Source organism: Natator depressus, chromosome 1 (assembly GCF_965152275.1).
Source record: "Natator depressus isolate rNatDep1 chromosome 1, rNatDep2.hap1, whole genome shotgun sequence".
NCBI lineage: Eukaryota > Metazoa > Chordata > Testudines > Cheloniidae > Natator > Natator depressus.
The window spans coordinates 135,308,435-135,335,153 of NC_134234.1; the positions used below are offsets into that span (position 1 = coordinate 135,308,435).

At 42.2% G+C, this 26,719-nt stretch overlaps 1 protein-coding gene across 1 annotated transcript in view; it reads right to left on the minus strand.

Moving 5' to 3' along the window:
* Positions 1 to 485: 485 nt before the first annotated feature.
* CLTRN (collectrin, amino acid transport regulator) overlaps positions 486 to 26,719 on the minus strand; it is a 30,000-nt gene continuing 3,766 nt past the window's right edge. The window contains exons 3-6 of the mRNA XM_074967324.1: positions 22,205 to 22,290; positions 13,464 to 13,580; positions 11,518 to 11,712; positions 486 to 8,820 (exon numbers count right to left, since the gene is read on the minus strand). Of these exons, the coding sequence (XP_074823425.1) occupies positions 8,664 to 8,820; positions 11,518 to 11,712; positions 13,464 to 13,580; positions 22,205 to 22,290 (555 nt within the window). The 3' untranslated portion in view covers positions 486 to 8,663. The remainder of the gene's footprint in view (positions 8,821 to 11,517; positions 11,713 to 13,463; positions 13,581 to 22,204; positions 22,291 to 26,719) is intronic.

A 26,719-nucleotide genomic window follows, 5' to 3' on the forward strand; every position in this document is an offset into this window, starting at 1 on the left:
TAGAAAGCCTTGCCAAGGCCTCTTTGCACTTTAAGTGAATTTCACCCATACTGTAGAACTGCCTCTTTTCATCTGCACTTCCCATTTGCCGTTGTGCTATTAAGCCATTCCCCCAAAGGTCCACACTGTAGAAATCTTTCCGCAATTTCTGAAGAGATGTCACAGTACCAGCCATTCAGCACAGATCACATTGCAGTTCACTCCTAGCAATATAGAGTATGGCACCTACGAAGGTAGCCAGCCACCTACATAGGCAACAAAATAATACTGGGCTTAATCCTGAGTTCCTTAAATAAGTCAGTGCCTGAGTTAAGGACCTCAGGATGGGGGCCATTAATAATATTCTGTACTTCTACTGCATCTTCCATCCAAAGATCTCAAAGTGATGTTCTAACACTGATGGACTAAACCTTGCAATATCCTTGTGACGCAGGGGAGTATAATTATCCCCATGTTACAAATGGAAAATCTGAGACACAGGGAGATTATTATTCATTTCCATTTTTTTATTTTATTAATCCATTGCCCAAACTTGTGCTAGGAATCTCACAGCACATAGAGAAGACACAATCCCTGCCCTGAAGAGCTTACAGTCTAAATTGATGGGACACACAACAGATGTGGGAAGTGGTCAGAGATGCAAGCAAAACTGAGACCATCCTAGGCATATGTCTTGTTAGCTCTATGATTTTATTTTTATTAATTGCCTCTTTCCTCCCTTCCCTCTTCTCATGTCTCTCAATCCCCCATTGTCCTTGTTACATGTGTTGTTTCCACTGTTCTGTACCCTGGTCCCTTCTCACCCCATACCTGAGATTCAAGGATGAGTGGGAGAAACCAAAAAGGAAAACACAGTCAATGAAGGTGGGGTTGGTCTCCTGGGGGCCAGGATCAGCATAGCCAGTCCGGACCTTGGAGTCTTTGCCAGCTCTTTTCACTTTACACCTGCTCCTGTTGTAGGTAAAGAGTTTGAAAATATGCTGTGAAACACTAATGCTTAAATAATGGTTTAAATGTTCTCTTGAAATAAGAAATGATAATTGTAGTGACACTGGCCAAATTCTATCCTCAAGTGTATTACTGTATTTTTCAAAGGAATTGCGAGGACAGGACAGGACGTAGACGTAAGCAAGCAGATGTTTATGCAGTCATGTAGATATAATTCCTCACCTCAGCATACTCATATCCTCTTTTTACAATATATATAATTCTTCTCTGCTTAGGGCCCAATTCTATTCCATTGAAGTCAATTGGACTTTTACTATGGATTTCAATGGGAGCAGGATAGTGTCCTTAATATTAATTTCTACCATGGATTATGTGTGAATGGCTCCCATTAAAACTGTCCAAGGGCAGAATTCAGGGCTTGAACCTTTAGGTGCCCTCAGCTCCCATTCATGCCAATGGGAGATTCACAGATATGAATAGGCCAACAGCATAGACCATTATGACCATCCAGTCAGATCTCCTGCATAACACAGGCTATGGAATTTCACAGCGATGCCTGTATCAAGCCCAATAACTGGTGGTCAAAGTAGAGCATATCTTTTAGACAGAAATCCAGTCATGATTTAAAGAGTCCAAGTGAAGCAGAATTTACCACATCCCTTGGAAATTGTTCTATTTTCACTGTTAAAAATTTGGGGGGAAGATTTCCAAAGGCTCAAAGAGCAGTTAAGTGCCCAGTTCCCATGGATTTTCAATGACAGTTGGGCATTTAATTGTCTTTTGTGCCTTAACAAAGTTTGAGCTGGAAAATGAGATGCCTGGGGGATATTTTCTGACTTTCATTTCCAGACTTTGGATCCCATGCCCTTGATTGCTAGATTAAAAGGGCTTCTAGTACTAGATCTCGTCTCCCTGTTTAATACTTACAAGCTGTAATTAAGTCACCGTTGAACCTTCTCTTCCATAAGCTACAAAGGCTGCCAACACCTTGCACGATCAGACCCTTGGCCTTTCACTTTTTCACAGTAAATAAAAACACCACATATGAATTCCTATTCAAACCAAAAACACACTGCATTTCTGCATGCAGAGTCCATTTGCAAAGACATATTCATATCCAACTCAAGACTAGTGCCAGTGAAAAGTGACAAAAAGAAAAGGAGTACTTGTGGCACCTTAGAGACTAACAAATTTATTTGAGCATAAGCTTTCGTGAGCTACAGCTCACTTCATCAGATGCATTCAGTGGAAAATACAATGGGGAGATTTATATACATAGAGAACATGAGACAATGGGTGCTACCATACACACTATAACCAGAGTGATCACTTAAGGTGAATTATTACTAGCAGGAGAGCGGGGGGAGGCGGGAAAAAACCTTTTGTAGTGATAATCAAGGTGGGCCATTTCCAGCAATTGACAAGAACGTCTGAGGAACAGTGTGGGGGGGGGGGAATAAACATGGGGAAATAGTTCTACTTTGTGTAATGACCCATCCACTCCCAGTCTCTATTCAAGCCTAAGTTAATTGTATCCAGTTTGCAAATTAATTCCAATTCAGCAGTCTCTCGGAGAATTGGAATTAATTTGCACCCATGGGGGGACACATCTCGAAGAACCTCAGTTACTGCACAAGATGAGTCACCCTCTTCTTCTTTGAGTGATGTCCCTGTGGGTGCTCCACTGCAGGTGACTATAAAGCAGTGCCCCTAGTTGGAAGGCTGGGGCTTCAGAGCGACACGTATTGCCAAGGAGAGGACAGCCTGCCCTAGGAGAGTGTCTGTTGAGATGTCGTGCGTAATAGCATAGCGCTGGGTGAAAGTGTCTGTCGGAGACCATGTAACAGCCTTATCAATGTCATCAATGGGGACATTATTAAGAAAGACAATCGAGGTAGATAACGAATATGTGGAATGTGTACTGACTGAGGTAGGAGGTTGTCTATTGTCAACATCATAAGATAAACCCATACACTGTGAGATCCACTTAGAGAGGCGTTGTTTAGATATGGCAGTGCCTCTGGAACTTTTGGTGGTGAAGGAGAATAATTGTGGAGATTTCTGGAAGGGTTTAGTCCTGTCCAAGTAGAGGCTAATGCACACCTTATGTCTAGGGTGTGAAAAGTTGCCTCCTTTTTATTACTCTGAGGCTTCGGAAAGTTCGGTTGATTGCGATAAAAAGATGTTGGGACCTCAGGTAAGCATCTTGGGTGTGGGCACAGTGTAACTTTATCTTTATAAAATGCTGTGTATGGTGGATATGCCAGGAGGGCCATGATTTCGTCTACCTGTCTAGCAGAGGTGATGGAGACAAAAAAGGCCATTTTCATTTACAGGTGTATGTAAGAACAGGTTGCCACTGGTTCAAATGGGGGCTTAGTCAGAGAATGTAGGACTGGCCTGGGGTCCCAGGCCGGGGTCTGCTATCATATATGGGGATAGAGATATTGAATACCCCTCAAGAAGCACTTTGTGAGCGGATGTGCGAAGGAGTGGCTGTCAAAGGGGGCGTGAAAGGTAGTGATTGCTGCCAGTTGTACCCTAATAGAACTACTGGCCAATCCTGACTGTTTAAGGTGTAGAACGTAGTCAAGAATAAATGGCAACGGAGCATGTGCTGCGTCTACCTAATGTGAGGCACACCAGCAGTGAAATCTAGTCCTTTTGTGAATGTAAGTGTATCTGATTGTGTCATGCCTACTATTCAAATGTATCTGCTTGACAGTATCTGAGCAGATTATTTCTGGACCCTGGAACCACAGAGGAGCCAGGCTCTGAGTGGAGCATCTGTGGATTGGGATGGAAATTGTGTCCTGTGAGAGGAGCCATGGTGTTAGGTGGAGAGAGATTCGTCGGCATACCATCATGAATAGAAGGTAAGTATACCAACCCTGTAGTGGCCATGTTGGAGCTATTAGTAAGACATGAGTTCGGTCCTCTCTATTTTGCAAAGTACTCAGAATAGGAAGGAAAAAGGAGGGAAGGCATTAAGGAGTGGTGCGTCCCAGGTTATGAGGAATACATCTCCCAGCAATCCATGCCCCAGTCCCATTCTGGATCAGAATTAAGGGAAGTGGGTGTTGTGTTGAGTGGCAAAGGGATCTATGGTGGGAAGGCCCGATGAGCTGAATATGGGTTCAAGTGCTCACATATCCAGCTCCCACTCGTGATCGTGTGAGAATGTCCTGCTCAGTGTGTCCTTGGTGGTGTTCTGGTGTCCCAGGAGGTACATGACTGAAATGGAGATGTTGTTGTGGATATACCAGTTCCACAGTTTGATCGTCTCTGAGCATAAAGAGTGGGACCTCACTCTACCCTGCCTGTTGATGTAATACATGCAGGTGAGATTGTCCATCATCATTCTTACATTATGATGTTTGAGAAGAGGTAGGAAATATCGGCAGGCACTGCAGACCACTTGTAGCTCTAGGACATTGATGTGTAAGGTGAATCCAGTGGACAACCATCTACCCTGCACTGAGCGTTTGTCTAGATGCGCCCCCCAATTGATTAGGGAGGCATTGGTGACTAGGATCATAGTCGGTGATGGTTGTAGGAAAGGAACTCCAACACAGATGTTGCTGGGCTGTGTCCACCACAGCAGTTAATCTTTGACTCGCCTCAGCACAGATAAAAGTTTGTGAATGCTGTGCTTGTGGGGGAAGTATACAGTACGGAGGCATGCTTGAAGACACAGCATGTGCAGTCTTGTGTGCCTGACCTCAAACGTGGCTGCTGCCATGTGACCTAGAAGCCGGAAGCACATTCGTGCAGAGATCTGGGGGCAGATCCATGCAGCAGATACCAGATCCATTATAGCTGAGAATCTGAGAGATGGTAGGAAGACTCTGGCTTATATGACATATAACTGCACATCAATGAATTCCAGCTGTTGTACTGGTGTTAGGGTGGACTTTTCTAGGTTTACGAGGAGACCTAGCTTCATGAACAGATCTGTTTTTAAGTGGGTGGCTTGTAGAGCATAGATTTCAGATGGGGTCTCCAGGAGACAGTCATCAAAGTATGGAAAAATGATCATTCCTCTTTTCCTTAGTAGGTTGAAACTACCACGAGGACCTTGGAGAACACCCGAGGTGCTGTGGATAGTCTGAAGGGCAGTACTTTGTACTGACAGTGGTCAGTGCTCACGACAAACCAGAGGAATCGTCTATGGGCAGGATGTATAGAAATATGAAAGGATGCATCTTGGAGGTTGAGGGCAGAGAACCAGCCCCATTGTTCCATGCTGGGATAATAGTGGAGAGGGTAACCATCTTGAAACATTGCAGCTTGATGAATCTGTTTAGATTGTGACGGTCTAGGATATGATGCCAGCCACCAGGCTTCTTCTAAATCAGAAAAGAGTGGGAGTAGAAATCCTTTCTCATGTGTTGGGGAGGGACCGGTTCTACGGCTCCCAGTTGCAGAAGGTGATTTATTTCTTCCCTTAGAAAGGACTTATGAGAGGGGTCCCTGAAGAGGGAAAGCGGGGGGGGGGGGGGAAGGATAGGAAGGGGAAGGAGTATCCTTCCTTGACTATCTCTAGAATCCATTTATCTGAGGTGCTGAGACTCCAAGATGGGAAAAATTGAGCTAGTTGGTCACCAAACTATTGGAACATCAGAGATGGTGGGGATGACTGGAACAATGGAAGGCTTCTTGGGGCCTTGACCACACCTTCAAAATTGTTGCTTTGGTGCCAGTACATGAGAGAGAGCCCCTTGAGAAGTGGGCTGTCTACATTTAGACGGAGGCCTTTGTCAATGGCGTTGGGTGTTGTAGTGGCATTGAGAGATATACTGTTGAGTTTGGGATTGCGGTGGGAGTTGGTACTTCCCCGAGCGTCTCTTTGGTGCTGGTGTGCATATCCTGAGAGAACGAAATGTAGCTCGGGTGTCTTTAGGGGAGTGCAAAGAGTCATCTGTACACTCAGAGAATAGTTCTAGCCTTTTAATTGTAAGTCCTCTATTGTGGTTTGTACCTCCTTAGGAAAGCCCAAGAGGTGGAGCCATGACGCATGCCTCATGACCATAGCAGTTGCGATGGATTGAGCAGCAGTGTCTGCAGAGTCTAATGAGGCTTATAGGGCTATACAGGCTAGGAGGTATCCCTCCAATATCAAGGACTGGAATTGCTCCTTTTTGGTCTTTGGTAGATCATAGCAAAGTTCCTCCAATTTGGAGTAGTTCAGATAATTATACTTGGCCATGAGAACTTCATAATTTGAAATCCTAAACTGGACTGTGGCTGAAGAGTATGTCTTGCATCCAAATAGGTCCAGACATTTCCAATCTCTGGCTGGCTGGCTAGATCAAGATTGGTACCGACGGCTCCTTTCCTACACCGCATTGACCATCAACAAATTTGGGGTGGGGTGTGAAAATAAAAATTCAGCATTCTTTGCCGGAACATATTTTCTGTCGGCGTGTTTGCAGGTTGGAAGGATGGAAGCCAGGTTCTGCCACAGAACTTTTGCAGATTCGAGACAAGCCTCATTGATTGGTAGTGTGATCTTTGAGAAAGAGGATGCGTGGAGGATATCAACAGTTTATGCTGTTGGTCTTTGACTTCCTCCAAAGGGATCTGTAGGGAGTTTGCAATCCTATGGAATAGATCTTGAAGTGCCTGAAGTCATTGGCAGATGTAGGGGATGGAGGCATAATTGCCTCATCAGGTGAGGAGGAGGAAAAATGTAAAGTTGGGGGAACCTCCTTTTCCTACTCTTCCTCCTGAGTTGGTATCGGTCGTGGTTTCACTTCCTGAGGATGAGAGATTGATGGAGAAGGAGAAGTGTAGGTCTCTGGCTTTGCTTTCTGGGACGGTTCCCAAATTGTGCCCTGTACCTGGCTGAAGGGTCCCAATATGGTCAGTTTGGTGGGAATGGCACATGTGGTTGCATCCACAGTGACCCTGCCAGGACGGGAGCCAGAGGTAGTCTGCATATAGTGAGGATAAGCTGGTGCAATTTGTCCAGCAGTCAGGGGAACAATAGAGTCCTCCTTCTCCTCTTCCTCCTCCTCACTGGGGAAGGAAGGTGTTGTCCTTGACAGAGAGAGGGAGGAATGTCATAAGTCCAGAGAGGAGGGTAGAAATGAGGGGAAGAAGCGGAGACTCGGGAGTGTCAGATACCAGAGGTCTTTAGGGTATCTGAAGTCTTGTGGAAGGGGAAGGAGCATTATCAGTGCTGTTGTAACGCATAGTGATGGAGAGAGAGTGTATGTCCCTGAAGTTTCAGAAGATGGCACCAGAGATTTGGCTGGTGCCAGTGACTTGGCCGGTACCGATGACTTGCCTGGTGCTGACGATTTTGGTATTGATGATTCGGTCAGTGCTGGTGACTTGGCCAGTGCCAACTATTTTGATGGTGCTGAGGACTTACCTCGGTGCCAACAGCTTTGTCGGTGCCAGAAACAGTGTTGGTGCCATAGCTCCTGCAAGCGGGCTGCTTCGCTCCCCAGAGCTGGGAAATGGCACTGAGGGCTGAAGGTGCCCAGACAATGTCTTTAGACCATTTCTTTGAGACAGTACCAGAGCTACTTGGATGTGCCCTGGAGCTATGTCTTTTGTTGGATGAGGTTGAAGCCACCGACATAGCCAGGAATGGTGTTCTGGAGGGTTGTACCTCAGAGTGTGAGGAGAAGGAAGCCTGTCTCTTGTCATCTGCATGATCACGGATGACTTTCTCTTCAGAGGGCATGGAGAGTGGGGGTCAGCAGACAATCTGGCAGAGCATTAAGGCCTCTCTGGGGAAGAATCCAGGCCCAGGTCCAATCCTGGATGTAGCGATTTCTCCGTGAGGAGAAGTTTCAATCTAATATCCCAATTCTTTCTAGCTCTGGGTTTCAGGCTGAGGCAGTGAGAACTTGAGGGACGTGTCCCTCTCCCAGACAGTGGATACACTGTGGGTGGATGTCCATTATCGAGAAGGTGGCCCCACAAGAATGCTCTTATACCTGGGAGAGCCGGGCATAAGGGAAAAGGGCTTCCCAGTCTGGAAGGCTGGAAGTGGGCAATACGGAAACCTAAGCTATGAGAATAATTGTAAAGATAAAGTTAAAACAAAAGAAAAAAAATTTTTTACAGATAGAAGTTGAAAGAAGAAGAGGAAAATACTAACTACTCTATCAGGTAAGGAACTATCTATGAGGAGCAGCAGGCTCTGCTAGCGGCTTCCGTCCCAGACCAAAGGTAGTAGAAAAGGAACTGGGGCTGTCTGTCTGACCAAACAGCGCTCTGTATATATATATATATATATATATATATGTCCTGTGCACAGTGTGAGAGAGACAAGATGCGCATGTGCAGTCCTACAGGCACTTCTGGTGAAGATCTCCGATCCCAGGTGCAGGAGGCCCTGCCGCACCTACAACTGAGCACCAATAGGGACATCACTTGAAGAAGAACAATGAACTAGTCATAATGATGTCTTTAAATAATCATTAATAACTAAGCATCTGATGTAAGACAGCCTTCAACCTCATTCCACCACACACTTCTTGAAAATGTTTAATGAACAACTGAGTGGATGTCCTCACATTTGCTTTAGCTTTGTAATACAGATTTGTGTGTTTGTATTTTATCAAGGAAAGTTTCTCTCAAGGGAAAATAACTGACAAGTCATATTTTTCTTGCCTTGATGTTTGAAATTCATCAGTCATGACTAGATAAAGTTAGCACAGTCTCTCTCAAAGAAGCCAAAAAGAAACTGTGACATTTCATAGTGGTGTGAACTGTTCATCATCTGCTGCGTAGACTCCATTAATCTGGCCTGCTTTTAAATCCAGTATATCGCAAGGAATCCCATTTTCTGTTGTCACTGGTGTGTCACATTTGTCTTCTAAATCGCCTATCTCTACAGACTCATTGTTATTTCTAAAAAGGAATAACAAAATAACATTACTGCAATCAAAGTGTACCATTCAGCAAAGCCTGGACATAAGAAAAATAGTTTAGCATGCACTTTTATTAAGACGTTTACAACACACTATATACAAAGAGGCATAGTCTAGTCATCTGAGGATAGGAATGGGAGACAGAAATTCCTAAGTTATTTCTAATATCACTTTCACACTGGCACCCTTCTGTTGCCTCACTTAACTTCTATACCTCAGTTTCCCCTTCTGTAAAATGGCTTGGAGGAGGGTGCAAAATAGAAAAGGAAAATAAAGAATAAAATACACATTCATGTACTTAATAGATTTCAAGGCTATAAGGAGCCACCATGATCATTGTCTGACCTACTGCATAATACAGGCCATAGATTTCACTCAATGATTCCGGCATCGATCCCAACAACTTGTGGTTGAACTAGAACAGATCTTGGCATCCAGCTGTGACTTAAAGACACATGTTAGATGTTACAGAATATACGCACCACATTTCGTGGTAATCTATTTCAATGGTAAGTTTCTCTCACTGTTCTAAATTTGTATCTTATGTCCAGTTCAAACTTCACTAGCTTTAACTTCCAGCCAATAGATCTTTGCCTGCTAGATTAAACAGCAATATGTCTTGCATACTTTCACTTTTCCAGACTCAAACTCTGATACCAACCATACTAAAATAGCTGCTGAAGAAATGATCTAAACTGACAAACTGTAAGCAAATTTAGTCAACAATGTCTGTATAGTACCTTTAATTTCCAGATTTATTTTGACCTTGAGATCTGCTGATTCATAGCTGAAGAACCTGCTGTACTTTACAGACTGTAGCATCAGCAACTTAGAATGATAAGAAACTCACAGGTTAGCTACAGTATTTCTTCCAATCCCATAACACATTGTGACAACCTGACTCAGTACTTATACACCAGTAATATTAACAATAATAAAACTTTATTGACCTGCGAGAGATACTTGGACTTTAGAGACCTGCTAAAAATAAATGAGAGTGACTAATCAACTCCTCTCCTCCTGCTTCTGACATGCTTTTAAAGGGAGAGGATGGCACAGTCACATGCACAGTATGAGACAGTCCCTGCCTTGAAGAACTTACAGTCTAAGTAGACAAGACAGTCAGAGGATGAGATACAGGAAGTATTATTATCCTAGATGTACAGAAGGGGTAATTTCTGTAAGAGTAACAGAGAGATTAAGGCTCAGATCCTCAAAAGGATTTAGGTGTCTAACTCCCATTGATTTCAGGGGAGTTGATTGATGCCCAAGATCACACAGGAAGTTTGTGGCAGAGCTAAGAACTGGACCCAGATCTTCTGAATCTCAGGTCAGTGACTTAACCACAAGAACAAGCATTCATTCACTTGGGTTTTGTTCTTGTTGTTTAAAACAGGGATGGGATTAGATAGGGAAGAGTTTCACAAATTCATACTAGTCTTCTGTATACAAAAAAATAATTTGAAAGCCTCACCAAACCTCCAACTCCATGGGGTTCACTCAACACTAGCAGTAAATGTTATTTTTACCCAGTTGTTTCAACCTCTTTGCCTAAAATGAGGCACTTTTATACTGGGGCAATCTCTGCAACATCTCAGTCTTCACACATAAATCCATTTACATTGGATTATTCGTCAGTATTTTTTTTGCCACTGGACATTTGCTAATTTTTAAGCTATCCAGCTGTCCATAAGAGTTTGTGCTTTCCCAATCTATCTCCGATTCCTGTTTGAGCCTGCAATGAAATCATAATGCTTGTGACAACATATCAATGTCCATGATGATCCAAGTCAAATAAAGGATGCTCTCTTCACTGTATGGTCAAGCAGGAGAGTCTCAGATGAGCTTAGAGATGTCCTTATCTAAGTACAACTATCTGAAATCACAGCAAGTAGGAACATAATGGGAGCCGGGGGTCAAAACCAAGGCTTCACCCACTCCCTTCCCCTCTCCATCCCCACGAACTCATGGGCTCACAGCAGTAAGTATCAAGTAAGTAACCCTTACTATGACTGCTATGACTACTATGCACTCAACACTATGACTGGTGCTGCAATATGAGCAGGGTAGTAAGGAGAGGGGAGACAAGTACTCCTTACTCTACAGCATAGCTGTGATAATTTAGTCTCATGGAGAGTCCAATCTGGAATTGACCATGTGAGATGCTGAGCTCCTAGAACTCCTCATGAAGTGAATGGGAGCTGAGGCCATACACTGACTTACAGGATCAGGCCCTTTTAAAATTTCAGTCAAATAGCCCTTTGGTCATTGGTCTGGCTTGCGTGTGGTTCCTGAATCTGCACAAATCAGGAGCAGTGTTTTATATCTGCCAGTCTTAAAAATCAGTAGCCACAATCATTGCCAGCCTTTTCCCCTCTCGCATGCCTTATCTCTGACAGGAGACCTACCTGCAGTGCGGGGCTGGTGACAAATAAACTCCTTGTAAAGCAATCATCTTTATTAACAAGGCCTCCAAGATCACATTCCTACCTTTAGTTAATAACTCCACAGTCCAAAAGAACAACACCTGCCCTTTGAAAGGACAGATATCCTCAGCTGGGGAGAAAAGGCTGCTATTGTTTCTTTGTAACCAATGTGAACTGCAGAGTGACCCAACTCTAACACTTCTAGTTCACTTAATTCACTAACACTTGGTTAAAACAAAAGCACAGCTTACTTTTTGCGTTGTCGGATTCCTGACACAACAAGGAAAAGAATTCCAGCCACAACGAGGCAAAGAACAACACTGAACACGATAAGCCAGACAGGTACAGTGGGTTCAATGGGTGGTGATAAAGTGGAGGAAATTTTCAAGAACTGCAGCGTGTTGTCTGTCAGTAGGAAGGCACTGTTGATTCTGTTTCTGTTCATCCTTTAAAAAAATACAAAACACAACACAATGATAAACACATTTATAAATGAAAAGACAATGAGGAAAATATAGCCCTGATATAGGCAGTACAACTCTGGCAGGGCTGAATGTGGCCCAATATGAAGTTTTTAGACTGCATACATTGCATAGCCACTGTCACTGATCCCTATATATCCTGTGCAGGGTGTTAGCCACAGACTCCCCTATGCAACTTTTGAAAGCTTAGGGGATAAGGATGACAATTGATATTATCACTGTTTATGTATTTATTATAGTATTAATTGTTTCTACTTTGGGTCATGCATAGACTCTCATGAGATGGAATATCTACAAAACAAATGGAATTGTTGCTAAAACAAATTTTATTATTATAACTATTAGTGTAATTATTATTAAAGGAGGAATCTTGCACTTGTGAGATGTTGATTTTGATTCATAAACACTGAACAGATTTTGCATGTCCAACTTAGATTCAGAATACTGTCAGCAAAAGTAGTTGAGTACTGAGCACAGGAGTTCTCATTCTGCAGAGAATTTTGTTTCTTGTCTCTAACCTACTGATAGGAATGTAAACATTTTTAAAAGCGTATACTCTTCTTTAGTAGGTGAGAGACAACGGTTAAAAACCAAACATGCTATAACAGCATCCAATTTCTGTGGCAAACAGTGCCTATAAAAGACTTACTGTAAATCAGCTTATGTTACCGAATGTATCAAAGAACAACAGAAATGAATTTTAAAAAGGTACATTCCAACACTCTTAGCAAGTTTCAGTGAATAAATAACCTCCTTCGCCCACTAATGCACTGAAGTTGTTGCTGGGTATCTCTGTAAGAAATAGTTTAATCTGCTCAGAAGCTTAAAGTTAATCTTTCCAAAAGAACGCATACTCATTCATCAGGAATTCGGTATTACGCCTTTGCAAAGATAACATGATTTTTAAAGACAAAGTGCAGTATATTTAAAAACAATGGGTTTATTTTTCGCTTGATGCTTGGGACACACATGTGGGTAACTCTGTTTATGGGAGTTACCCTTGCAAAGCCCTTGTGAATACATCCCAAACTGTTGATGTCAGATAACCTATTTTTCTTCTCTTCCTACGCAGCTCCATATTATTGTTTTTCTAACTTCAGAGCATGATTTTTAATGGAAAAGTGGGATAACTTATGCTACTCTGTATTGTGTGCAAATGGTGCTCATCTACTACAGTGACAGGCTTCCTACAAAGACCTAAGATAAAAAGAATATGAGCATTAGCTTATTTGCTTGGTCTGACAGTGCAATATGAAACTGGAACATTCAGCACTAAAAGCACGAGCCTCTGTTCCTTGAATTAAAAGTACTAAATCTCCTGTCTGGGAGCTGTAGCAGACTCTGTGGATCAGCCATTAGAGGGGCATGTGCAATGCACACTGAACAGTGGGCTACAGTCAGAGCTCATCATGTCTAGACATCATAAGAACCCACCGTTTAAAAAAAGGACACCTTTCAAAGTTGCAGTCAACCTCCCAAAGGCATACACGTTACGAGAGTTCAAAGAAATTGTTCTCCTTCAGCCATATATAATTCCTTTTAATCTCACATGCATGTCGGAAGAAGAGTATGGACCCCACTGTGTTTATCTATAAACTAATTCATGTAATTAAAAGACACAGAGTGCTAGTTCATACGGCCTGAGACACAGGCCCACATTAAGAAAGCATCTTTGTTTACTGAGGAAGAGTCAGAGGGAGGGCCAATTACTTTACCTTATGGCTGCCTCTACTTCACTTCCAGGAACAGTTGTCACATTTTTGGCAGAGTCTGTGACCACAAACCAAAATGACACCCTCTCTGTCATATTGCAAAGCAGCACATTGGAAATTCTGTGAACATTTAAAACAAAATGAAGTCATTGGAAAATAAGTACAAAACAGAAGTACATACTGAAGTGGTACATGTTATCACCATATTTAGCAGTGTTTTAGTCTAAGGAGAAAAATCTTTTAGAAAAGGAAATTATTAGCTTCTGTTAATCTGACTGAGAAAGAAATACTGGTCATATTTTCAAAAAGAAAAGGAGGACTTGTGGCACCTAAGGTGCCACAAGTCCTCCTTTTCTTTTTGCGAATACAGACTAACATGGCTGCTACTCTGAAAACTGGTCATATTTTCTATCCTCCACTACAGTAACAAAACAACAACAAAATCACTGTATTTATAGAGGCTTTATTTTATTTTAAATACATTTTCTAGCCATATCATCACCGTCATCTCACCACTAGGAAGTGTGTTTTATCACTGTTTGAATTTCAACCATTGAAATTTAAACAGTGAACTTGTAGGGCCAGCTTAGCGGGGCAAGGACCATATTTTGGTTCTGTGTTTGTACAGCACTCACCACAATGGGGTCCTGGTCCAAGATTGGGGCTCCTAGGGGATAAGGTAATAATAATAATAATAATAGTGTACAGCTAGGACTATGAAATCAGGAGCAAATTCCCTAAAGTTGCCATAAGGAAGTGCACATTGTACTTCCCTGCTCCAGTATGGCCCCTTGTTCCTCAGGGAGGATTGTGGGCAGAAGAGATTTTATTTCCACTTGGAACTCCAAAGGCGCTCCTGGGGCAGGAGATGCCTTCGGGAGTGCTGAATCAGTGCACCTCCCAGCTGCCCTGGCCAAGCCCACTTTCCGACCAGTGTCACCCATCTTACTGGGGATGTGTTGGTTCCCTGTGCCCCCAGTGGAAGAAGGGAGGCTGTGGACACTTTGTCTGACTGCAGTCTCCTCTACAGACTTTTGATCTTGAACCTCTCTGAGAGGGTTTATGCCAGAAAAAGCCAGTCTAGCCCTGCGAATGAATCTAGCTCCTTTGTCACTTGCTGCAGTAAGAGCTGAGTGGATTGTGGAGGCAATGGGCTAAGTTTACTAGGGACTGTTAAACGTCGAATCATTCTAGCACTGACCCATAGCATTTAGGTTATGTTCAGCTACATTTAACTTTCTAGAGACAGAAACATTCAGGTGGATGTGAAGCAGTTATTGGAAGCTTTGTATACAATCAGTTTTTCATGAGTTGCTACATAAAATGGAGTCTGAAAAGGTCTTTAAAATTTAGGTTTTTGATACTCCTATACTTATCAGTAATTCATAATGAAAATACCATTAGAAATAGATGAAGGATTAAAATCCAATAGAAATGTAAAGTATATCTTATTTTCAGAATACAAAGTCAACCACTATCAAAGTGGCCCCAGACTGAGACTCCAGTCTCTGAACAGATTTTAGGTGACATTTGTATAAGCAGCTGTTCTGAGCAAGTGGCACTTGCAGATCAAACTCAAGAGTAAGGGCCCAGATTTATTTCCACTGAATTTCCTGGGCTGGTTAACTCCGGCAGTAATTCAGCATAGCACTGGCAAGTCTCCACACACAGGGGCCCTGGCAGATCCCCACTGGGAGGACACTACCAGCCCTCATGTGGAGTGAATCCTTGAGGCTATGTATGCAGTAATTATAATGCCCAGTATTTATTATTATTTTGCCATTGATTCCTCCTCGTTTTTATGGCGTAGCCCATCCTTCTTCTTAAAACACAAGTTTTAATATTTCTTCCCCTCTGGTTTTCTAGTGGGATATATTTCCTTCTGCAAACAGCTACCCACAACAGAGTACTGCAAATGTTCTATAGTGACATCTGCTGGCTGATCAGAAACATAATTAACTGACTTCCATCTCTATTTATATCATTAACAGGCAAATGCAATTATTAATATTTTTAATAGTCGAGCAGCAAGACTCATGAAAACAGGTAAATTGTACTTCCTTTGAGCTCCCTGTTATGTATAAAATCCTTCCATGATTATAATCATCCAGAACTTGGCTCCACTGCCACTCTTCATCAACAGAATCTGAGAGCAGCAAATCCTTCTAGGCTTTGAAAAGAATGAAACTGTTGTTCATGGGAGTTTCAAGTCAGCTGAGTAAATACCAAGATGGACTACAGTGCAAGACACACCAGTTCACATATCCTTTCACAGCATGGTTATCATACAAAGTTACTCTTTTATATATACCATTTCCCATGCCCACATGTGATCATTCATACTGTGCTGTAACATTATATGTAGCTAGGGTGACCAGAGGGCAAGTGTGAAAAATCAGGACAAGGGGTGGGGGGTAATAGGAGCCTATATAAGAAAAAGTCCCCAAAATCGGGACTGTCCCTATAAAATTGGGACATCTGGTCAGCATACATGTAGCTAACAGCCAGAATTTGTTCAGACTGCAAAACTTGGCTTCATTATGTAAATTACCATTATGTAAATTTGTAAACATATGTCATGATGTGAATATTTTTTATTTATTGCAACTTTTTATTAAGGTAAAGTTACAATAAAACTGCCTTCTGTGTTAGAAATAGTTAGCAAGTGTCAATATTTTGCCATGGGAGATGATAGATGAATCAATGTTACAGTGACACACTGGACCAGATCTTAGGACCCACAGTATGTGCACTAGCAAATCTCACCAGTTAGCTTTTTTTAATATACGACAATAAATTATTATTATGAGCATTCTTGTAGCACCTAAGAGCCTTAGTCATGGACCAGGACCCCATTGTGCTCGGCACTGCACAGACACAGAACAAAAGACATGCCCTGCCCAAAAAGCTTACGATCCAAGTAATAGTTTTCTCCAGATCAGTGAGCAGAAGGAACAAAAACTTGTAAGTTTCTTAGTCAGGGGGCAAAGTAACTTCTCTCCTTGGGGAGTTATCGGATTGTCAAGGAATACAAGAAAGTGGCAGGGAGCTAAAAGACAGTGCAGAAGCAGAGAGCTTCTGTGCAGACCCTGTCCTCTACTGCAGTGGTTCTCAAAGCCGGTCCACCGCTTGTTCAGGGAAAGCCCCTGGCGGGCCGGACCGGTTTGTTTACCTGCTGCGTCTGCAGGTTTGGCCGATCGCGGCTCCCACTGGCCACAGTTCGCCGCTCCAGGCCAATGGGGGCTGTGGGAAGGGCAGCCAGCACGTCCCTTGGCCCGCGCTGCTTCCCGCAGCCCCCATTGGCATGGAGAGGTGAACCACAGCCAGTGGGAGCTGCGATCGGCCGAACCTGAGGATGCGGCAGGTAAACAAATGGGTCCGGCGCGCCAGGGGCTTTCCCTGAACAAGCGGAGGACCAGCTTTGAGAACCACTGCTCTACTGGATCATAGGAGAATCACAGAATTTGGGTTCTTCTGAGCCCCTTGCCCTGACATTTTGCAAGGCAGCAGACCTTTCTCCTCCCAGTAGAACCTTCTGGACACTATGAGGATTTTTCTGTGAAGAGTAACCAGCAGGGCTAAAATACTCATCTTGACATAATCAGTTCAAATCTGAGAACACACGAACACTTGTCATTCCATTTCTAAATGGTCAAAATATTTTAAATACGGATATGATCCTTGTGTGGAAGATACAGAACAAAGTTTGGTTCTGTGTGGCAGGTCAATGAAAGATACTGCAGATTTTTAAATACAGGTGTGATAAAAGATACAGCAACAACTGATTCTGCTATTTGATTGAAAGTAAATGTTCTCACATTCTTTATGTGCTAAAGATTAACTTGTCTCCAACACAAAAGAGATGCACATTATTTCAAACAAGTCACAGATTAGGGAAACTAGGGTTACCAACACAAATTACAGAGGATCAATTTTTAAGACTGCACGATCAAAGGTTGGTTTATGTAGTTCATGAATGTCTGTATTTCAGAGTGCCCTATTAAGGCCCTATTAAGCAGGAAATCAAGGATTTGTGCCTCTGTTGGAAAAGTTAAACTTTTCAATAAACATTCATTTTCTGTCTATTATTAGAGAGTACTCAAATGGGTAGCGTGATTTTTCTGTCTCACACAACTTTGTAAATTTAATGTCTTTAAAGTGTTAAGCACAAATCAGTGGTTTATTTTTTAAATTCTAGTTTGATACATTTTAGATTGAAATTTGAATTTAATGGGAACCTGTTCTGACATCCTGACATAAAGTAAGGTCTAAACAGGGCTTAGTAGTAACAGAGGGGCAGTAATGGCCACCTACTGCTGGCCTATTGCCATCTCCTACACCAAAAGCTGGTCACTGTAGTGAAGAAAATCCTCTATTATTCCTCCTCCAAGAGTCTAGCAAGGGGTCACTTTGAATCCTAGCAGGTAGGGGGTTCTGTCTATGCTGATCCATCCACTATTCATCTCTCATGTTCTTGAAGAGTACGAATCAGGTGTGACGGTTAATGAAGCCCTGAAACTGCTGTAGGAGCTATGGAGCATCTCTCGTGCTGATCAGTGACTTTGTGGCAATGATTCTTTCCACTCCCAGATCGTCCCCCTCTGTGCACAGCAAGAATTTGGACCTATACTTGCAAGGGGAACAAGGATTTGGACCTTTATGCAAAAATGTAATCCTTCAAGCATTCTCTGGTTCCTGTGATTTCATAAATCTTTGATCAATTGTGTATGTCTCATATTGTTTAAATCTAGACCATAACATGCCTCAGTGGTAATCAGCTAGTTTTTCTTTTATGATACTGAGTAACTCATGGTGAATCTTCTACAACCCCTAATGAAAATTCATTGACATTTTGCCAGTAAAATCACTGATACTGTAAAATGGAATGTAAGCAGGTTACCTAATCAAAAAATTAACTGGCACAAAAGTTACATTGCTAGATTAAAACAACCCTACCCAATAAAGAAAGTGGAGAGGGGAATGTTTCTGTGACTTCAACTCACAACATTTTAATTGGTCTAATATGACACATTACAATACACTGATTCTCCTTTGACAATGTAGCACCAAAGAATTATTCCTTTTCCAATGACACACAAAACCTCACCTCCAAGCAAGCAATAACACTGGCACAAAATGTCACACACCGGGGTGTCGGCAGTACGACCTCGTGATCAGAACAAGAGCCTGGCCTAGTGGTTGGAGCAGAACCAAAGGATAGAGTTGGAAGCATGGTCAGGAGACAGGCCACTAGCCAGAGCCAGAGTAGAAGCAAAAGGTGGTCAGGAGACAAGACAGTGGTCGGGGTCAGTTCTGAGGAATGGAGGGACCAGGGCTGGAGCAGGGCAGGCAAGGTTTGGAGCAAGGGCTGGTGCAGGAAGCAGGTGTGACACAGCTGTGGGCATGGAACACATTGTGCAGCCACTGTGCTGTTGTTGCTACAAGGCTTAAATGGTGGTCTGTTGGCCCTTCTGTCCAATAAGGGAGCACAGTCACTTAGTAAGGGTTTTATTGGGCTCAGCCAAGCTCACTGGATTGCTAGGAGGCCACACCTGGAGCCAGCTAGGTCCTGACAAGCAAGTATAGATTATAATAGTTTCTGTGGGCCTTGATTCTTTTTTTCACCTAAACTAGTATAAATGAGCAATAATTCAACTGAAGTGAATATGGAATTTAATAGAGAATGACAACTGTTCTACCAAGTATATAAATTAATCCATAGGACTCCATAGCAGAAATTCAATTCTGTATTAAAACTGATAGGCAGGTTTAAAAATGTCTATGGAAAAGATTTTTTTCCACAAGGGGAATTATGTTGGTGTCAAACTGGCCTAAGTGACAGGAGAAACTGTTACAGTATTTTCCTACAGACAAGCTAGAAGGGCATATTGAGTGGGGTCCCGCAGGGATCAGTCCAGGGTCCAGTTCTGTTCAATATCTTCATCAATGATTTAGATAATGGCATAGAGAGTACACTTATAAAGTTTGCAGATGATACCATTCTGGAAAGGGTTGTAAGTGCTTTGGAGAATAGGATTAAAATTCAAAATGATCTGGACAAACTGGAGAAATGGTCTGAAGTAAACAGGACAAAATCCAATAAGGACAAATGCAAAGTACTCCACTAAAGAAGGAGCACTGAGCTGTACACATAAAAAATGGGAAATAACTGCCGAGGAAGGAGTACTGTGGAAAGGGATCTGGGGGTCATAGTGGATCACAAGCTAAATATGAGTCAACAGTGTAACACTGTTGCAAAAAAAGCAAACATCATTCTGAGATGTATTAGCAGGAACATTGTATGCAAGACATGAGAAGTAATTCTTCCACTCTGCTACGCACTGATTAGGCCTCAGCTGGAGTATTGTGCCCAATTCTGGGTGCCACATTTCAGGAAAGATGTGGACAAATTGGAGAAAGTTCAGAGAAGAGCAACAAAAATTATTAAAAGTCTAGAAAATGTGACCTATGAGGGAAGATTGAAAAAATTGGGTTTGTTTAGTGTGGAAGAAGACTGAGGGGAGACATGATAACTGTTTAGTTCTCTTTAACCTCTGAGGATAGGAGAAGAAGCAATGGGCTTAAATTGAAGCAAGGGCAGTTTAGGCTGGACATCAGGAAAAACTTCCTAACTGTCAGGGTGGTTAAGCGCTGGAATAAATTGCACAGGGAGGTTGTGGAATCTCCGTCACTGAAGATTTTTAAGAGCAGGTTAAACAAACACCTGTCAGGGATGATCTAGATCAGTGGTTCTCAAAGTCAGTCCGCCGCTTGTTCAGGGAAAGCCCCTGGCGGGCCGGACCGGTTTGTTTACCTGCCGCGTCCGCAGGTTTGGTTGATCGTGGCTCCCGCTGACCGTGGTTCACTGTTCCAGGCCAATGAGGGCTGCCGGAAGGGTGGCCAGCACGTCCCTTGGCCAGCGCCGCTTCCTGCAGCCCCCATTGGCATGGAGCGGTGAACCGCGGCCAGTGGGAGCCGTGATCGGCTGAACTTGCGGATGCGGCAGGTAAACAAACCGGTCCGGCGTGCCAAGGGCTTTCCCTGAACAAGCGGCGGACCAGCTTGGAGAACCACTGACCTAGATAATACTTAGTCCTGCCTTGAGTACAGAGGACTGGACTAGAAGACCTCTCAAGGTTCCTTCCAGTGCTACACTTCTATGATTCTATTTGAGCAGTAGGATTTGTAAATTCCCAAGGCAGATAACTGGGTTAATATTAAAACTTAAGCCCATTTGATATCAGCATAATAATTTTTTTGCTTCCAAGTCAACTTACTATTATTTCTATTGCTATTAGCATGGTATGCAAGTAGCATTGATGTCAGCAGGGGATGGAGCAACTCCCCTGTTTTTTCCCCAGGTGGGTGAAATTGCCACAAACTTGAAGAAAACAATTATGAAAACAGGGTTTCTATCTAAAGTAAGTAAGAAGTGAATCTTCATGGATCATAAGCTGAAAAAGTGAACAATCTTGAAAAAGCTTTACAGGTCACCTTTAATGATTTGTTTACTTCAACTCATTTTCTCTGAGAAGCACTCATGTTGTTTGCAATGACGTAAAATAATAGAAGCCTGCTGTCACCTGACTTGTTCCTGTGGAACCTGAGGAAAGCAATGGTGGTACATACCAGATATGGCTCTCTAGCTTAAAGGACAGCTTCTTACAAATCAGAATGAAATGGTAATGAACCAACATCTCAATTATGGAGGGGGTTGTCCTATTTAAAACTCAGTACTGTAGCTGCAATCAAATATCATATGACTCAGATTAGTTAATCTCTTTGCAAATATGGAAAATGCTTCATCAGACTCAGTGCCAGCCAGGGCCAGTTTTGCTTAAAAGTAAATCTAAAGCCTGGTCTCAGTAAAGTACTAGAGCTGCAGGCATTTCTATTTATATTCATAAACAAAACAATACAGGATACCAAAATATCTTTATATTGTTTTAATCTCTAAGGAGGAGGTGAGCATATTAAAGACATAGGAACTGTCACACTGACACTGACCAAAGACCTATCTAGTCTAGTAGCCTGTCTTATGACAGTAGCCAATACCAGAAATTTGAGAGGAAGTTATAATACTCAATAACATGGGGGAGATTTTCTCCTGACTTTAGCTGGTAATCAGTTTATGCCCTGAAGTGTGAAATCTGAAGCATTTTCCTGATTGAGTGTAAGGTAATTAGGCAGTTGTACTCTTAGCGACAGGTAACCCTCCAAATTCTGATAAGTGTGCCATTGTACATCACTCTTGTCTTCTTGCATGCTGGCCTTTCTGCCATCTTGTCTATGAGATGCAGAGGGGAGCACAGGTAACCAGTGACAAAAAAGGGAACCGAGCCTCTATCATCATGCCTACCTGAGAAATAACACTGCATTTCTCATTACTGCCACCCTTGTCCTTTCTTTCCCCTTCCTTCAACTCTTGGCTGTTCAGAACCTTCACTTATGGTGTCATATATTACATTTAAGGCCAAATTCTCTGCTAGTTTAAATAGGTGCAGGTCCCCTGAAGCCGACTAACTAATTTACGGCAACAGAGAATTTGGCCCATAGATTGTACACTGCTTAGGGAAGAGATTATAAGCTGCCTAGCACATGTCAGGATGGCAAAAAAAAAATAACAGCATTGCAGTATGCTGGTTCTACACAGTGTTTATTTTTATAACTTCTCTATATCAAAATAGGTTCCATCATAAGCAATATTGTAAACAGGTATATTGGAGGACTGAGTGTGCACTTACTGAGTTGTTTCTTTGTCGGAATATCTTCGCATTGCAAAAGCCACCATTGCCTTGAACAGGTATTCTTCACTTGCATCCCAGGCATACTGTAAAGAAAGACAGAAAATTAACAGTTCTAGCACTAGTACTGGCAGGGAGGGGGTTATATGGAGCACTGACCCTGAAATAGTCCATCATTCAAAAAGAAATAAACCTTCCTGATAATGCTATGAAAATAACTTCTTGAATATTGTTTGTTGTGCACAAAAGATTTTTAAATGGCTTGTCAGAAAGTTATAACTTTTCAAAAATCTGAATGGACTGAATGCTTATGAAAGTTGCCAGACTGACAGCACTAGAGATCTAATTTTACTCTTCATCAAAGACTAGGAATACCAACAGAAGCTTCCCCAAGCTCCACCAAGGTGCCTGGGCCCTATCCTGGTCAGATCACCTCTATGAACAAAAGTGAAGTCTACAAGCCATGCCCATTCAGTCCTTGGCCTGAACAGGCAGAGAGAGTAGTCTTCACCGTCATTCATAGAGGTAGTCTGAACAGTACAGGGCACAGGCACCTTCATTAAGTTTGGGGAAGACGTGCTAGTTGTGATGCTGGTTTCTAAGATATGGACATCTGTACATCATGAAAAGAACCCATTTCATGCAGGCAAGTGAACAGTAATCAGACAGTAGCAACTTTCAGAGAAAACAGAACAAGGCTAGATAGTGACATAGAAACGAAGGACCATTGTCTATACCTCTTTTACAATGAATACATTACTATCTGTACATACAGTTTCCCAAATATAAGTGTGTGTATATATAAAAACTCAGCCCTTACATAAGCTATATATACCAGTTATATTCTACCAAATTAATCTTTGGCACAGGTAGGTATAATTCTAAATTAAGTTGAATGGAGTTGCACCTGCTTATGTAAGGGCTGAGTTTAACACATTGTCTTGACACCTGACAGAAAACTGCACTTAACATAATTAATGTTCTAAGAGCTAAAAACTGAAAGCTTCTAAAAACATTCCTATCTCTGAGTCCATATTAAGCAATAATTGTAACAACGTTTATTGAAACTATAGAACAAAGAGGCTTAAAGTGCAGTTAAACTTCGCAAAATGACTTTGTAAAAAAAAAATTGTGTGGGTCCATGTTTATTATTCCTAAATAACTTCATATTGCATTTGTTCAGTTTGCTAGTACAATGATTTTTTCCTCTAACTGCCCACTTCTGCGTACCTATTCTAAGATCTGAAAGTCAAGCTGTGTTATTTTTGTTCACAAATTATCAACATCGGTTATAAAGATTCTGCAACTGGAATATAGGGCCAGATTCTCAGCTTGTGTAAAGCGGCATACCTCCACTGACTTCCCTGGAGCTATGCCCAACTTACACCAGCTGTGAATCTGAGCCGTCTTTATTAATTATTGATTGTGTGCCAGACAGAAAAGAATTCAGCTAACCCTTCCATGGGTGTATTGGCTGAATAGTGGTAAAGGGTATAAAAGGTAGTAAAAATTAACTTTGGGTAAGAAGATGTCATTTTATATAGTCAATTTGCTGATTATAACTGCACTTTGAAATGACTGCAGAATTAAAGTTAAAGCAAAGCAAATGTTAGGACAGATTAGGATATTCAGCTAAAGGAAAACATTTTAACCACTGGGCATGTTATTTTACATTTCAATACAGCCACAAAGTAACCACAAGTACATTCCTATACAGTGGCTGAAATCCTAGCCCCATAACATTCAATGGCATACCTCCCAACGTTTCCAGTGGTGTTGGACAGGTCCTGCCACAGGAGGCGGTGTCAGGTGCTGCCCTGAGGAGTGGAAGGCCCTGGCTGGAGGGAGTTGAGTGCTGCCCCCAGCAGGTCGGAGGCCTGGGGAGTTGCAGGACAAACCCACCCTGCACTCACCCCGCAGCAGCGGCTTCTGTCCCACAGGTCTGGACCTGGCTCCCTTCACCATAATAGGGTAGTGGCCATGCCAAATTTGAGTGGCACTGCGATGGGTGCCATGCTGCCCGTCACCAGGGAGGCAGGTCGAACCTGAACAGCAATGTGACCCCGTGTGCCAGGACCAAGGTCGCAATGCCCGGAGTGGGGAGCTGGGCCCAGCCAGCCCCTTGGGACAGGAGCCACTTTATCCATGACAGGAGGCTTTGGGGGTCAAAGTAGGACGATCCCAGGAAACCTAGGATTGTTGGGAGGTATGTAGTGGGAGGTTTGCTATTTACTTCAATGCGGCCAGGATTTCACCAAGGTTTTCTATATGCAGAAAGAGAAATATACTAGCATGACACAACACTTATATATATTTTCATTCACAACTATGTACAGGATAACAGTTCTTCATAGGAGTAAGAGCAGACCAATGTGGTGAACGTAACATCCCTGAAAAGGCAGCTTTCAGAATCTGCTCTGGAAATACTGCTTTGCCTTCAGTGTATGATCGGTCAGTGGCTTCTATTATGATGATATAATAATGCTTCTCACTGGGTGTTTTAATGGTTGAGGCCAGAACACTGACAAACTTGCATGGACTGGTCATTGAAAGGGTGTTTTGGGTCCTATGGGCATTTCTGGAATTTTCTAAAAGGGATATAAGCAGTCACTGAGGGCCAGCAATACCAAGCTGAGAGTGGTGAACAATGAGGCAGGATCGGAACGTGGTTAAGGGATGTCTGCTAGTATTTTCAAAAGGCCTTACTGGGATTCCATACACTTACGCAAGTCCTGCTGGTCTAGACATGCCTTGGGAATGACAATCTCAACACTCACCACACACATCCCTTGGAGTAGCATGATTCAGCGCACTTGAGACTTTCGCACTGATTATAGCCTGGTTACAAAAAGCATCAAATACACTGCAGATTATTACTGCACATAGAGAGGGAGAAAAGAGAGAGGCACTCAGGCTGCTTCAGTAAGTACAAATGCCACCAAAATATAGGCTCCATCCATTTATTTTGGTTTAGTCCTCTGTTATCCTGATGAAGAAATGTTTTCACACTTTCAGGTTTTCAGGCAGCTTCAACAAGTCCAATGGTCTTTTATTTTTTGTATTTAATTCTAATCAACCACAAGGATTGCATCTATTGCCATTTCTATGACAGGTTCATTTAACCTTCTTCCAGCAGTTTGCTGAAAATTAAAAATTTGTTGGAATGATAATATGGGAGGTCAGAAACTGCTTTCTACACCTAATTTGTAGCTTTCAGTATAAAATGAGCTTTTCAAAAATCCACATTATAATTGTCCCAGCAGAGCAGATACTTAGCTCTGCTGCACAGCTTGCAACTGTTTGTTTGTTTGTTTTTCTGAAGGGGCAATTTCAGTGCAAACATAAATAATAATACAGATCCAAACATAATAGTGAAAATGACCAATTTTGATTTTTAAACCCTGACAGCCACATGAGCAGGAGGAGGAAGGGTACCTCTGTGCAGGGATTTCACTCCTCACATAAACAAGGATGTGAGCCACATGCATGATACCATCCTTACCTCCCTTGGGTCCTGGGATCCACACAGGAGAAGAGGCAGGGGCTAGGTGGGTTATATAAACTATGGTATAAACTACTCATTACCAAATGAGGAGACCTTACATAGGCCATTTGAGATAAGGCTGAACTTGGACATGGAATCTGTAACAACTCAGAACTTGAGTAATGTTCAAATACAGATCCACATCTGAACGTTAGCATTTGGGCCCATTGCTAATGTCTAGGACAGTGGTTCCCAACCAGGGGGTACAGCTACTCATCTAGATATTTGTCTAGCTTTATAACAGCCTACATGAATAGCACTACTGGACTCAGTACAAACTAAAATTTCATACAATGAGTTGTTTATACTGCTCTATATACTATACACTGAAATGAAAGTACAATATTTATATTCCAATTGATTTTATAATTATATGGTAAAAATGAGAAAGTAAGCAATTTTTTCAGTTATAGTGTGCCGTGACCCTTTTGTATTTTTATGTCTGATTTTGTAAGCATGTAGTTTTTAAGTGACGTGAAACTTGGGGGTACACAAGACAAATCAAGACTCCTGAAAGAGAAACAGTAGTCTGGAAAGGCTGAGAGCCGCTGGTCTAGGAAATAAGAATGGTGCTAACATACAGTGGTGATGCGTGCCAACATAAGAACACAGAAAGACAGAATGGTAGTCTGAACAAAGGACTCTGTCCCAAGGCCTAAACTTTCTTCCTACAGAACTGATGAAGATGTGAGACAGCAACAACAAAAAGACTGACACTTAAAAATAAAAGATATAGTATAAAAGAACACTGAATGTAGATGAGAACCACAAACCTATTTTTCATCATTTTAAGGATATCCGCATTCAAACAACACAGCACTGTTTACAGTGCTAAAAGAAAAGATCTTCCTCTTATTTGTTCATGGAATTACTGACTGAATCATGACTCACTATTGTACTTTTTCAGGACCGCTCCGAGAGGAAAAAATCCCTGTTATATTCATCATTATACCTATGTGCCCAGATCTCAA